Genomic DNA, 12,974 nt, shown 5'->3' with positions numbered 1-12,974 from the left:
GTTTCTTAGGTTTGTTTTATTGCTTTACTCAGATTTTGAAAAAGAACAACAAAAAAGACAGATTAAGACTTTACTAAGTCTGAGAACTTTGACATTTGTAGGAAGAACAAAAGACTGAAGAGGGATTGTGTTCTTAAGTGAAACGAATAAGATGGTGCTTTCAAGTTTATTTGGATGCAGCTCTATTCAAATACAGTGGTTTCACCTAGTAAAACATAGCCCAGCAGCAGGACCTCTGTCTTGGCTATCCCGCCTACCTGGTAACTCTCAAAGTCACATTGAGAGGCTACGGTTGGCCAACAGCAAGGGAGAGCTTATAGGAATGTAAATCAGTGCAAACTATCTTCCAAGATAGTAGATAAGAAAAATGAGATAAAAGGCTTAATGGGGGTAAGAGTCATTTTTATTCATTCAAATGCTCATAGAAATAAAATTTGGGAAAAGATGTGATTACCAATCAGATCCAAATGGGATTCTGGATGGAGCTGTTTGGACTTGAAAAGCTGTAAGTTGGACATCTCCTGTCACATTGGGTAGGAAAACCTTATCAGTCCTCTTTTTGTGTTTAATGGGTACCTATAATATTAAGCATATAGTATTGTTTGTTTTTTTTTAAATGATGGTGAATATTGCTTGGTATAGCATAATAAAAGATCACTGTTGTTAATGAGACTAAAATCTTTGGTTCAGTCTGGGCTATGCCTTCGGTGTGCCTTCTCATACCTACTTTGCCACTTGTTATATGGGAACTGGTCGAGAATGAATCCATCAGTGGAAAGCCATTTCCAGCTAAGGACAAAAAGACTCATCTGTCTAAAGCAAACCACAAATTCCTTAATATTTTGTTACTTATGTTAGTGCCAAGGTATTTTTTAGAAAATTATTTGTGTCCCTACATTTCAGCCACTTCCTCTTCAGTCAGTATTTATCTGGCCTGACTCAGAGGCCTTGTTTAAGAAGCCAGACCTTAAGTTAGGTCTGAAATGGTTCCAACTAACTTTGTGCCTTCCCTGGCCTTCAGGATTTTTACTTGGGGTCCCTTTATTGAACACAAGCTAATGGGACCACAATATACTTCATTATATGGTTTATTTATTTATTAGGGCAATGGCCAATGAATAATTAACCCTGACCATCACCCACCTAAATCTCTCAAATATTCACTCTCTCCACTTAGGCACTTAGTCAGCTACATGACAGCCTTTTCTTTTCTTTTCTTTTCTTTTTCCCCATTTATTTATTTATTTCATACATGACAATAGTGGAATGCATTACATTCATAACTATCCATTCACAGCACAATTTTTCATAACTCTGTATATAAAGTATGTTCACACAAAATTATGCCATTATACATGAGCTCTCCTATTGACTTTTTTTGCATTACAATTCTTAATACACCTTCATACCACAATTTATCATATCTCTGTTTGTATATAAGGTATGTTGACACCAAATTCACATCTTCATACATGTATTTTGTATAATGATGAACACCTCCTTCCACCCCCTCCCTTTCCCTCCCACCCCTATTCCCTATCTAGAGGTAATCTTCCTCCCTTGCTCTCCCTCCCTACCCCACCTTGAGTCACCCCACTTATATCAAAGTAAACATTTAGCATTTGTTTTTTTGGGATTGGCAGCCTTTTCAATCACAAGAGCTGTGATCACCAACACGCCCAAAGTATGCAGAGTCTTCAGGAGTGAAATAGAGACTAACTGAATCTTGAAAGGCCCTGTGGTTGCACATACACAAACTGAACTTTGCTTCCTTTTAGAAAAGGCTTTCACAGCCAGGTGCAGCGGCACACACCTTTAATTCCAGCGGGTCACCAAAAAGGAAAGAAAAGGCTTTTGCAAAATGAATAGACATAAAGTTTGCCCTCATGTATCCATCAGCACTACATCCATAGATTCAACTGTGGATCAAAAAAATATTTGAAAAAAATTGCATCCCTTTTGAACATGAACAGACATTTTTGTCATTATTCCATAAACAATGCAGTGTAACAAGTATTTCCATAGTGTTTACATTGTGTTAGGTATTGTAGCAATCTAGAGGTGATTTGAGGTACATAGGTAAATGTATGTAGGTAGTATGAAAATACTATGCCTTTTTGGGTGCCTTATGTTTATTTCCACTGTTCATTCAAAAAAAGATGTTTAAAAGTGCCATAAGAAAGTTGAAGTAGTAAGACAACTTCTAGCTTCAGAAAGTAATTAAGTTCAATATCAGAAAATATTTTTAAGAATTTTTTTTAATTAGGGACTTCAACATCCATGGATTTGGGTGTCCATGGGAGTCCCGGAACCAATCTCCATGGGTACTGAAGGTGACTGCACAAAGATTGGTGAGCCAAGCATTGGTAACCATTAACCACAAGGCTCTGACTTGGTTAAGGTGTCAGCTAGTTTGGTCCCAACCTATTTCTCCAATTTCTTTTCTTTTTTCTTTTTTTTTTTTAATTGTTGATGGACTTTTGCTTTATTTATTTTTATGTGGTACTGAGGATCGAACCCAATGCCTGATGCGTGCTAGGCAAGTGCTCTGCCACTGAGCCACAACCCCAGCCCTCTCCCCTTTCTTAAGTTTAGAAATATTGCAGCAAAATTTTGGACTAATAACTAGACCATCAGTTGAAGAATTACCCAATTTAAACAACTTCTGAGAATGACATAATTTTCTTTGAAGAAATGATTACATCTTTTCTTCTTATTTTTTCTGAAAATAAGGGGAAGAATTCTTAAATGTGTTGATTAGATATGCAAATCTCGGCGCTGGGGCTCTGAAAGATATTGGAGCGAAAAATATACTAAAGAAGTGTAGAGAAGGTAGTAAAAGAGGATGTAAATGTTGTTTTATATCAAGTAAAAGCTAAAATATTTTTTAAAATTCTTTTTTTATTTTTTATTTTTGGTACCAGGGATTGAACTCAAGGGCACTTAACCACTGAGCCAAATCCCCAGTCCTTTTTTGTATTTTTTTTATTTAGAGACAAGGTCTTGCTGAGTTGCTTAGGGCCTCACTAAGTTGCTGAGGCTGGCTTTGAACTAACAATCCTCCTGACTCAGCCTCCTTCTGGGATTACAGGTGTGTGCCACTGAGCCCAGCTCTCATGTGTTTTAAAATGACTTCTGAAATTCTTTATTTCTGCTCTATTAGGAAAATCAACTAAGAGAGCCAATGCTGCTAATTAATTATTATGGATGGTTTAAAAAATAAAATCAGAGATAGAATATAACAAGTTGTTGATACTCATTTTCACACCCAATGATTGACTTTGTAATTGAGAAAGTACCATTGGACTTAATGATTTCAACATTAGAATTGTTTTATCCAGATCCAAATTACCTAGATAAAATCTTTGTGTACAATTTTTCTAATGTAAGTTTGAAAACTTAAACCTAAAACCATGACATCAGATTTAAAATTTTCATTGTTTCATACATGTAAGTGAACTTATCATTACTTACAGTCTTGGGTCTTTGAATTCTTCTTGTTATTTTATTGCCCATAAGATTAGTCTTTAAAAAATGTTGGTGGGAGTATCTGGATAATGTAGAAGCAGAACTTAGGGAGCAGTGAGCCTGGGATATAAGGCCTATAAAGTTCAAAATGTTATAAATTAGATCTTTGGTTGCTATAGGCCCAGATTTAATTATAAAATTTTAGAGCTTAAAATGGGGATGTAATCCAACTTTATCCATTTTGAGTGACGATGTCAAAATTTGGATGGAGTTTTTTGCCTGAGGGTCACATGATCACGTAAAAGAGGTGAATGACAGGAGACGTGGAAGCCTAAGTAGCTAGACTGCGAGCTGTTCAAACTAACTGACAAAGGCAATGAACTGGATTTGCAGGGTGAGGAAGAATAGCTCACAAATTTCTGACTCAAGCAACTGGATATTCGGCAATACCATTTGCTGAGATGGTGCCTCCTCTACCCCAAAAGGAGTCAGGTCTGCAGGAGGAGAGGAAGATGGATTTCATTTGACCTACTGAACTTGTGAGCTGGAGACACCTGAATGCAGACATCCAGGAGTCACTGGATATATGGGTCTAGAGCTTGGAGGGGAGTTTCCAGCTGCAGGTGTGGACTTGGCCAACAGTGATTAAGCCGTGGGAACACAGGCAATTATCATCCAGAAACAATGTGAGGAGAAGAGGCCAGACAGAGCCCTGGATAACTCTGATGTTTAGAGGTTGGATACAGGAGAAGGAATTGGAAAAGGAGACTTAGAAGCAGCAGCCAGAGGAAGAGAAAGAAACCACAAGCCCAGAGCCTTGGAAATAAAGGGAAACAGAAACTTAGGAGAAGGGTGTGGTCATGCGTGGCAGGAAGTGAGGATGGTGTCCATCCATCGTGCTTGGAGACATGGAAGTCTTGTTGATCCTGGCAAAAGCCACTTCAATGAAGAGGTGGAGACAAAAATCAGATTGTTGGTAGTGTGACAGAGAACTGAGTGATCCCCAAGTGCCATTCTCCCCTTTCTTCTTTAGTAATAAAACTCCAAATGTTTTGTTGCACACACAAAATCTTAGAGTAAAAGCTACATTTCTCAGTCTCCTTTGTGTGGTCTTCTAGATAAGTGCTGGCTATGGAGACATAAGCAGAAGTGTCCTATGTGACTTCTAGGAACTTTCCTAGAAGGCACACTAAGGGAGAAGTGGTAGTTCACTAGGACACATTAACCCAAAGGGAATTTTAAAAGATGCTTGGCTAAGCTGGAAGCATCAGAGTGGAAAGGAGAGAAACAAAAATTCCAGAGACTGTGGTGGGCACAGTGTAAGACAGGGAGCTGCTCAGGGTCAGTGGCCAAAACAGGACCCTGAGTGCACTTGATGCTTTGTTTTTGGCTGGGGCAGAAGTGACAGTGGCCAGGCAGGGGACACCAGTGCCCATGGTGAGGGCTGGGTGGCAGGGATAGAGGCAGAGAGTGGGGCCCTGTGGGCTTTACCAGCAAGCCCAGTTCTTCTCTGAGTAAACCCACTGTAACTTGATCTTTGACTTTGTCTACTCCTGAAAGACGGTTTTCCCAGCTATTCACATTGGCAAATAGCCAAAAGGAAACACAGATAAAGGACAAACACATGTATGAAACTGTAGTAACCAACATTTGCATGATTACCATCTTGAGACTATTCTAAGTGTCAGGTATGCATTATTCCATTTAATTCTCAGAACAAGTTTGAGGTAAGAATTCCCATTTTACTGAGAGGCTAATTAACCTATCTAAGGTCACACCACCAGTAGTGACAGCATTCTAGCTATCTTCTCCAAAGCCCACACACTCATGTGGCCATGCTACAGAACAGGAAGGAAGGGGCTTGGCTGGTCCTAAGGATAGGACAACAAGGGTTAATGACATTTGGTCATATTTGTGATAGATCTAGAAGAGTACTTACACTGTATTTAGTCCTCCTCTAATGGAAGAGGAAGCTAGGTTAGCATCGTCCTGGGGTCCACTGTTCCATTCTGCCTGCTGCTTGTGCTGCCCAGAGAGCTATTTTGGGGAGGGTACTGGGGTCTGAACTCAGGGGCACTCAACCACTAAGCCACATCCCCAGCCCTATTTTGTATTTTTTATTTAGAGACAGGGTTTCACTGAGTTGCTAAGTGCCTCGCTAAGTTGCTGAGACTGGCTTTGAACTCGAGATCCTCCTGACTCAGCCTCCTGAGCTGCTGAGCTTACAGGCATGCACCACCACGCCCAGCCAGAGAGCTATTTTGATTGCCATTTTCACTGGACTCCTCGAGCTCTCAGCACCCAAGAAGCATAATGGACTTCATGAATAATATCTGAGAAATTCGGTCATTGGTGTCCCAACTCATTAGGATGCTTTAAAATCCAGTGAAGTACTCAATATTCTTTAAGTGGCATATTCTCCCAGGACCAGTTGTTATCGATTGAAACCTTTTAGATGTCAGTACTCCAAGGTGGAGTAAATTAGAAAATTCTGACAATAAATGAGAATTAAGATCCATTCATCCATGTGTTGTTCATTCATCCAACAGAGATCATGGAGGACCCATGATGACCCATTGATCATAGCCACTGTGTTGTTATTGCTAGTCACTGAGGCCCTCCTGCAGTTCAGACCCCTGAGTCTGGATGACTCATCCAGCTGGGGAGGGCTTGCTTACCGCCTGGGGAGCTCCTCTGGATGGACAGCTGCTCAGTGTCAGGAAGCTGACTCTGTAACTCTTCTATGCGCTGGAAAGCATCCAGCTTCACACTGCGCTCCTGGGCAAGTCGGCTTCTCGTCTGAGGGTAAAGGGTTTGGGAAGCAGAGAGGCTTTGTGGTGTTCTCTTTAGTTCCCTCAGTTCACAGTGGGTCTGAAGGGTCCCAGGCTCCCTGATGAAGTGCAACCAGGTCTTATCAAAGTCCAGGATAGGCTGAACTCAGCTTTCTAAGAATCAAGAGCTTCAAGGAAGACCAAGAACTCAACTAAAGAGGAACAAAAACAATCCTGGAATCCCTTGAAGGAAGCTAGGCACTTACATTTTTTTGTTTATTTCACCAGCTAGGTAGAGGAATAGGAAGTGAGGGCCCAGTTCATACAAGACCTTGGAGACCAAGCAATGACATCTGCACCAAGGACCCTTAAAAACCCTGGATGGTTTGAAACAAGAAAAGAATTGTTCTCCCTCAATCTCAGCTGGGCATCTGCTGGGAGAGCATGTCTCCTGGGTCTGAGAGAAGGTCCATCCCCAGGGCTAACCTTTACATTTTCTTGGGTAGCTGTCCCCTCGCATGGCTGACTCATAGTCCCCCAGCTAAGAGGAGCTAAGGCCAAAGTACACCTCATCTGCATAGATCATAAGGATTTTTTTCCTTTTACATGAATCATATCCTAATTGCTTTTAATTATTAAAAAATAATACGTGCTGTAGTGGGTTGAATACTGTTCTCAAAATTCACATCCACCTGGAACCTCAGAATGTGACTGTATTTGGAAATAGAGTCTTTGTAGGCAGATGTAATGAAGTTAGTATAAGGTCATACTGGAGTTAGACCTTAAGTTATCCCTACATCCAGTGACTGTTGTCCTCACAAGAAAAATGACAGGGTAAGGATATGGACACACAGAGGAACACATAAAGAAGAAAGACATGGGATGCTGGTGCAGAAACTGGAGTGGTATAACTACAAACCCCAGAATGCTGAGAATTGCCAGCTGTCACCAGGAACTGAGAGAGAGAGACATGGAACAGAGACTTTCTCAGAGTCTCCTAACAGAACAAATGTTGCCAACACCTCGATTTTAGATTTCCGGCTGCCTGAACCGTGATAAAATTAATTTCTATTGTTTTAAGCCATCCAGATTGTGGTAAACCATCCCGTTTGTGGTAATTTATTATGACAACCCTGGGAAACTAAGACACATGCTAATCTAAAAAATTCAGCCACACGTGTTTTAAATCCTACTCCTGCTTTTCCGACCCAATGAGGAGGCCCCTGCACGCTCGCAGCTGTCTGAAAACGGGGAGGGGGCTGGCCTTGTGTGCATCGATACTCTCGACTGGAATTTAAATTTCAGTAGATTATCAGAGCTGCAGAATTAGGGAAACTTCCTCATATAAACTAGGTCCAAAGTCCTTCAATGTATTCTAGATATTTATGGAGGATCCACAATGGGAAACATGTCAAGATTTCTTGAGCCAGGCCAGGGTTAAATAAATCTGAGAAGTAAATATAGTATCTCATTGCACTGAGAGGCCACACACTTCTCCCAAAGCCACACAGCTGGAGGACTGGGGGTATAAACCAGGCAGTCTGACCTGTGTTCTTTCTAACTGACCTCTCCATGCACAGAAGACAGGAAGGGACACTGATGCTCTCTGAGGTCAGATAGCCATTATCTTCCCACAGAGGTGGAGGCTAGAGATGTGGTAAAGAACCCACAAATGGCCACGAGGGCTCTTGCAGGTCAAGAATTGCTCTTTGCGGTGGGGAAGCCCAGGGGTCCGTGAGCTGTCAGAAGAGCTAGAGGAGTAGTTTAAAAAGGACAAATGGTTTTGACATACATATAGTGAAAATATGTATTTATTGAAACCTCAAAATATCTGTTCTGACTACCTCTAGAATCTCTGCCATTAAATAATTAACAATTAACTCTAGAATTTTGGCAAATGGAATCTATGAATCTATTTTTGAGGTAGCTTTTAGAAAAGCATAATATGGCATGCCAATTTTTCTTATAGGTTCAGACATTTATTTATTTATTTTGGCACTGGAGAATTGAACCCAGGGTCACTCACATCTGAGCTATATCTCTAGTCCTTTTTATTTTTTATTTTGAGTCAGGGTCTCACTAAGTTGCTTAGGCTGGCCTCAACCTTGCCATCCTCCTGCCTCAGCCTGCCTAGTTGCTGAGATTACAGGCATGTACTACCACAGCTGGCTTATAGGTTCAGTCATTTTAGTATTCTTTCCAAGAAATAAATGTGAAATGCTAATTTTTTTTATTCTGAAACTGCTCATTTCCTTTCTTCGTTTCTACACAATTTCTTTAGCAACCCTTGAATTCAGTTTCAACCATAGACTTTTCCTTATTGATCTTTTGAGCACCTGAAACCCTTGACTGATAATTTAATTTTCCCATTACTTTTCTGACTCCTACTGTCTCTGGTGGATGATTAAGGGCTTTGATCACCCCATGGGTATATGTGAAACACCTTTCCTGTAAGGTACCATTTCTTTGTCCTCTTCTATTGAATTACATCCTGTGGTCTGCTTTGTCAGAACTTGAATTAATCTACATCTACATTATAATAAACCTCCTCATCTTTTTTCCCTGTGGGATATATTTAATAAAAAATACAATTGTGTCTGCAAGCCATTTTTGCCTTTCATTTTTGTGTCTGCATTTCTAGAAGCACTTGAATAAAATCCTTTTATAATAGCTTCCATAATACTTGCTGCTTTTCCAGGTTACTTCTCAGAATTTTCCAAAGGATGCCAAGTTCAAAGGCTAGAGTTGGGTAGAATGTGCTTTTTAGGTGGTCAGTGGGTGCCGAGATGCTGAGCCTTGGGGCAGTTAGGCCCTCTCTGCTCATCCAAGCAATTATCCCAGTGTAGTTTAGATATGACCATTTCCTCTATGTGCCTAGAAGTGGCAAAGGTGGCTGCTATGGAGGGCAGGAGAGAGGTATGGAAAGGGAGGGGAGTGAGCTGGCTCTTGGGGTGCCCAGATTGGCTTTCACGGGAGCTCACCTGTCGGAGGTCTCGCTCCATCTTTCTCCGCTGAAGCTGGCCCAGTTTCGAAGCCCTCTCGGCCTCTTCGGTGAGGAGCTGCAGTTGCTGTTCTTTGTGGCCCACTTCTTCCAAGAGCTTCGCCATGCTGGATGTTTTTATGACATCTAGCTGCTGCCGGGTGACAGCTTCCTGGGTCACTCTGTGTTCTAGCTCCTTCAACAGCTGGGCCTGTGGCAGGAAGGGCCAAGCCAGAAGGCAGCAGAGGTGGGGCATGGCAACAATCATCCCCGCTACCAGGGCCCAGGGCAGGTCTACGTGGTGCTCTGGGTGACATAGCCCAGGCAGCAGCAAGGGCACCAGAATCTAGCCTGACTCTGAGGCAACAGTCAGGGAAACAGAACAAACAAGCACGTAACATAATAAGCCAGGTAAGTGATAATGCCACCATCTGGCAATAACAGATCAAGTAACTTGGTCTTCTGAGAGCAACATTTGATGATAATGTGTATGTTAATTAGCTCATTAACCAAATAATCATATCTATCATAAACTATATTTTCATTGCCATGGAGCCTTTATCATGGGGGAATAGCAGAGGGCTGGTTTAACTGCACAGACAGGAGCAGGTGTGGGATACAAGCAACTAGCTGGGAAGGGAAATTCTGATTTTGAAGGAAGGAAAAGAATAGTGATCATCTGGTTCTGTTCCAAAGTTTTTCAAATCAGCAGCACTTTAAGTACTAGGTGGTCATTCTTAGTTGTAACATTAGCAATGATTATTCATATTGGTATGGCCACTTTACAGCTAACCAAGTAACTCACTTAGGCACAATCACAGAGGAAGTAGAGTCCAAAATGCACAAGTCATACTTCAGGTTTTAAATATGCCCAACTTTCCCAGGCTGTTATTTATAGTCAACTGTTCTGACTCTAAACCTAAGAAAAATGTGGGGTGCCAATTTTTTCTTAGGAGTTCAGTCATATCTCAGTGTATTTTTCATGATATAAATGGGTGTCAACCTCGTGTCTCTGTGCTTCATTCATACTCAGAAGGTTGACACAGTTAGGGAAAGTTTAGAGCTTATACTGCATGCTCCTTTGTTTTGGGGCCAGTCACCATGGAGAAGCAGCCACTCCTGAAAGGAAAACTTTGGATGTATCATCAGAAAGGACCCAAGACTTTCCACTTGGGGGCTAATACTGAAGCTTGGACAAACCCCCAGACTTGGGTTGCTGTGTATGAAGAGTGTACACAGACCACAAAAAGCCATGTTCAAGGCAGAGCATAGGTCCCAAGACACCCTTTGGTAAAATGATCCTCAGAGAAAAACACATACACAAACACATACACACACACACACACACACACAATGATCTTGTTTATGAAAAATATTTTATCATTATAACTAAAGGTTAGTAAGAAAAAAGTCTCTTGGCTACTGCCCTTGGTTTCTAGACTGGAGAGGAGACAGGAAGCTATCTTTTTCTGTCTGGGCCATCTGCTCAGCTTCACCCTGTGGAGCTCTGGTGGTTGCTACCGACAGCCACAGTGCCAGTTGTAGTGGCCACACTCAGCTTTGCAGAGAACGTTCCAGGAGAACGTTCCAGGAGAGGGAGGAGGAGGGTCTGAAGCTCAGATACCTGGTCATCCTGCCGCTTCCGCATCCTGGCATTGTCAGCCTGAGCGCTGGCCAGGGCCTGCCTGAGAGCCAGCAACTGTTGGCCAAATAAACCTGCTTCCTGCTCTGCCATTAGCTTGATGCGCAAACATTCTTTTTTACTTCGAATAGATTCCTGTAAACATCCCAAACACAGTAAGATAAGGAATAAGTTTCCATATTTTTTGTTTCACAAGTAGTGCCCAAACCATCCATCCTTTAAAACTTCCAGTAGAATGGAGTTCTTGCTGGACACTGCTTCCGTGATTGTAATTAAGAATAGTGCGAGAGCCGGGCTGGGTAGTGCACACCTTTAATCCCAGAGGCTCCGGAAGCTGAGACAGGAGAATTGCGAGTTCAAAGCCAGCTTCAGCAATGGCAAGGTGCTAAGCAAATCAGTGAGATCCTGTCTCTAAGTAAAATACAAAATAGGGTTGAGGATGTGATTCAGTGGGTCAAGTGCCCCTGATTTCAATCCCTGGCGGAAGGAAGGAAGGAAGGAAGGAAGGAAGGAAGGAAGGAAGGAAGGAAGGAAGGAAGGAGCAACAGATCAGAGTAAATAGACTTCTTTCAGGAACAGTCAGTGGAAGTTTCCAAACCGCTATCTATCAACATGTGCTTTGGCTTCAATTTGCTTTAAAGCAGATTTTCCATCTACTGATACTTCATTTTCCTCAGATGCATCAAGCCCAAAGACACACAGTATTTTGACAATGAGCTTTGAGCCCTTGGTAAGATCTCTCCTTCATCTTTTCACTTTCTTTGTGCTCAATTCTCTATCTGTTCTCCCTGGCCAGTTGCTTCTTTTCTGTTTCCCCCAAAGGCTCTGACGTTGTGGCCAACTGTCAGATTTTTCAGCGTGGCTGTCCCTGCCACATGACACCAGTACATCAGCTGCAGTGAGGCAGGCTGAGGAGGCCCCCTGGGGCTGCGGAGCCTCCCTCTCCAGCACTCACCTTCTCTGCCCTGCTCAGCTGGCCCCGGAAGTGTGTCTGCTGCACAGCCTGCCTCCAGAGGCCTAGGCTCCTCACTTTGCACACCAGGGCAGCCAGGCTGCGGTTGTCTTGCTCCAAGGCCAAAAGCTGCTCCTATCAAGAAAGCTCAGTTTCAGAAAACCCTGCCCCCAACCCTTTTCCCAGGAAGAGCATCAATCCTAACATCAAAAACATGATACAATTGTGCAGTGAACCCTGGTCCCCCTTGAAAGGACTACCAAAATGCTTTCTCAGGGAAACCAGACTGGAAAGCAAGCAGGGTGAAGGGTGTGGCAGATGCTAGGAAGAAGCACTGATATCCCACTACTAAGTGAACTCATGTACCTTGGCTGCGTTTTCTTTTATTCCTTCATCAGGCCTGGCAGAGCCCCATTTCTTCCTTAGCTCCTTCATATTGGTGATCCCTTCTGTTCTCACTTCACTGATGAGCTCACACACTTTCTGGGTCAAATTAAGCCAATTCTCATTCAGCTTTTCCTACAAATTATAGACTCATGTCAAGAGAGTATAATGGGTTTGGGAGGCATGAAGGACAATGGAGAAAGAACTATTTTGCCTTCTGAAACCTAACTTTTGGAAATGATTCCACATTCAAAGATCCTCCACCCAGATAATTTTTCCAATGTGGACTCTATGGAAGTCACAACAGTGGCCCCTTAAGTGTTAATCTTTCATCCACAGGGCTTCATCATTTGGACACCTTCATGTCCTAGACTGTGCCTTGCTTGTCAAAATCAAGGCAACTTGAGTCAGGAGGACAGTGGGTAGAACAGCGAGAGGTCAGAGGCAGAAATCCTATCGACAGAATCGCCCCCTGGGAAGGGTTACTTGGAACAATTGAATTTTGCTGTGAGGTTGACTCAGAGCAGAATCTGACCAGAAAAGACACTACAGATGACCCATCACTGAGGAACTCCATTAAATATGGATAAGTGGAGGAAGGAATCAGGCTGGCTGCCTTCCTATTTAGGTTCTGGCAGAAGCCTCATTATAAAAACGTTCTGTTCTAAATGGCTTATGGCTAATGGCTTATGATGAAACAGCTCGATCAATGCTAAATATAACTGCAGCCTTAGGGTTGTGGACTGAACTGTGTCTCCTTGAAAATTCACACATTGA

The 12,974-nt window shown here is 42.3% G+C and overlaps 1 protein-coding gene across 7 annotated transcripts in view; it reads right to left on the bottom strand.

Annotated features, from left to right (window-relative positions):
• Positions 1-385: 385 nt before the first annotated feature.
• LOC107151888 overlaps positions 386-12,974 on the bottom strand; it is a 165,527-nt gene continuing 152,938 nt past the window's right edge. For all 7 annotated transcript variants that reach the window (XM_048785791.1, XM_048786035.1, XM_048785843.1 and 4 more), the window contains 7 exons: positions 12,180-12,332; positions 11,817-11,948; positions 10,844-10,996; positions 9,221-9,430; positions 6,147-6,267; positions 3,475-3,602; positions 386-576 (listed from right to left, as the gene is read on the bottom strand). In XM_048785791.1, the coding sequence (XP_048641748.1) occupies positions 451-576; positions 3,475-3,602; positions 6,147-6,267; positions 9,221-9,430; positions 10,844-10,996; positions 11,817-11,948; positions 12,180-12,332 (1,023 nt within the window). In that variant the 3' untranslated portion in view covers positions 386-450. The remainder of the gene's footprint in view (positions 577-3,474; positions 3,603-6,146; positions 6,268-9,220; positions 9,431-10,843; positions 10,997-11,816; positions 11,949-12,179; positions 12,333-12,974) is intronic.

The sequence above is a fragment of the Marmota marmota genome, unplaced genomic scaffold, assembly GCF_001458135.2.
Source record: "Marmota marmota marmota unplaced genomic scaffold, marMar, whole genome shotgun sequence".
NCBI classification, from domain to species: Eukaryota; Metazoa; Chordata; class Mammalia; order Rodentia; family Sciuridae; genus Marmota; species Marmota marmota.
The sequence above is the reverse complement of the archived record's forward strand: the minus strand, read 5'-3'. Positions and strand labels throughout refer to the sequence as shown.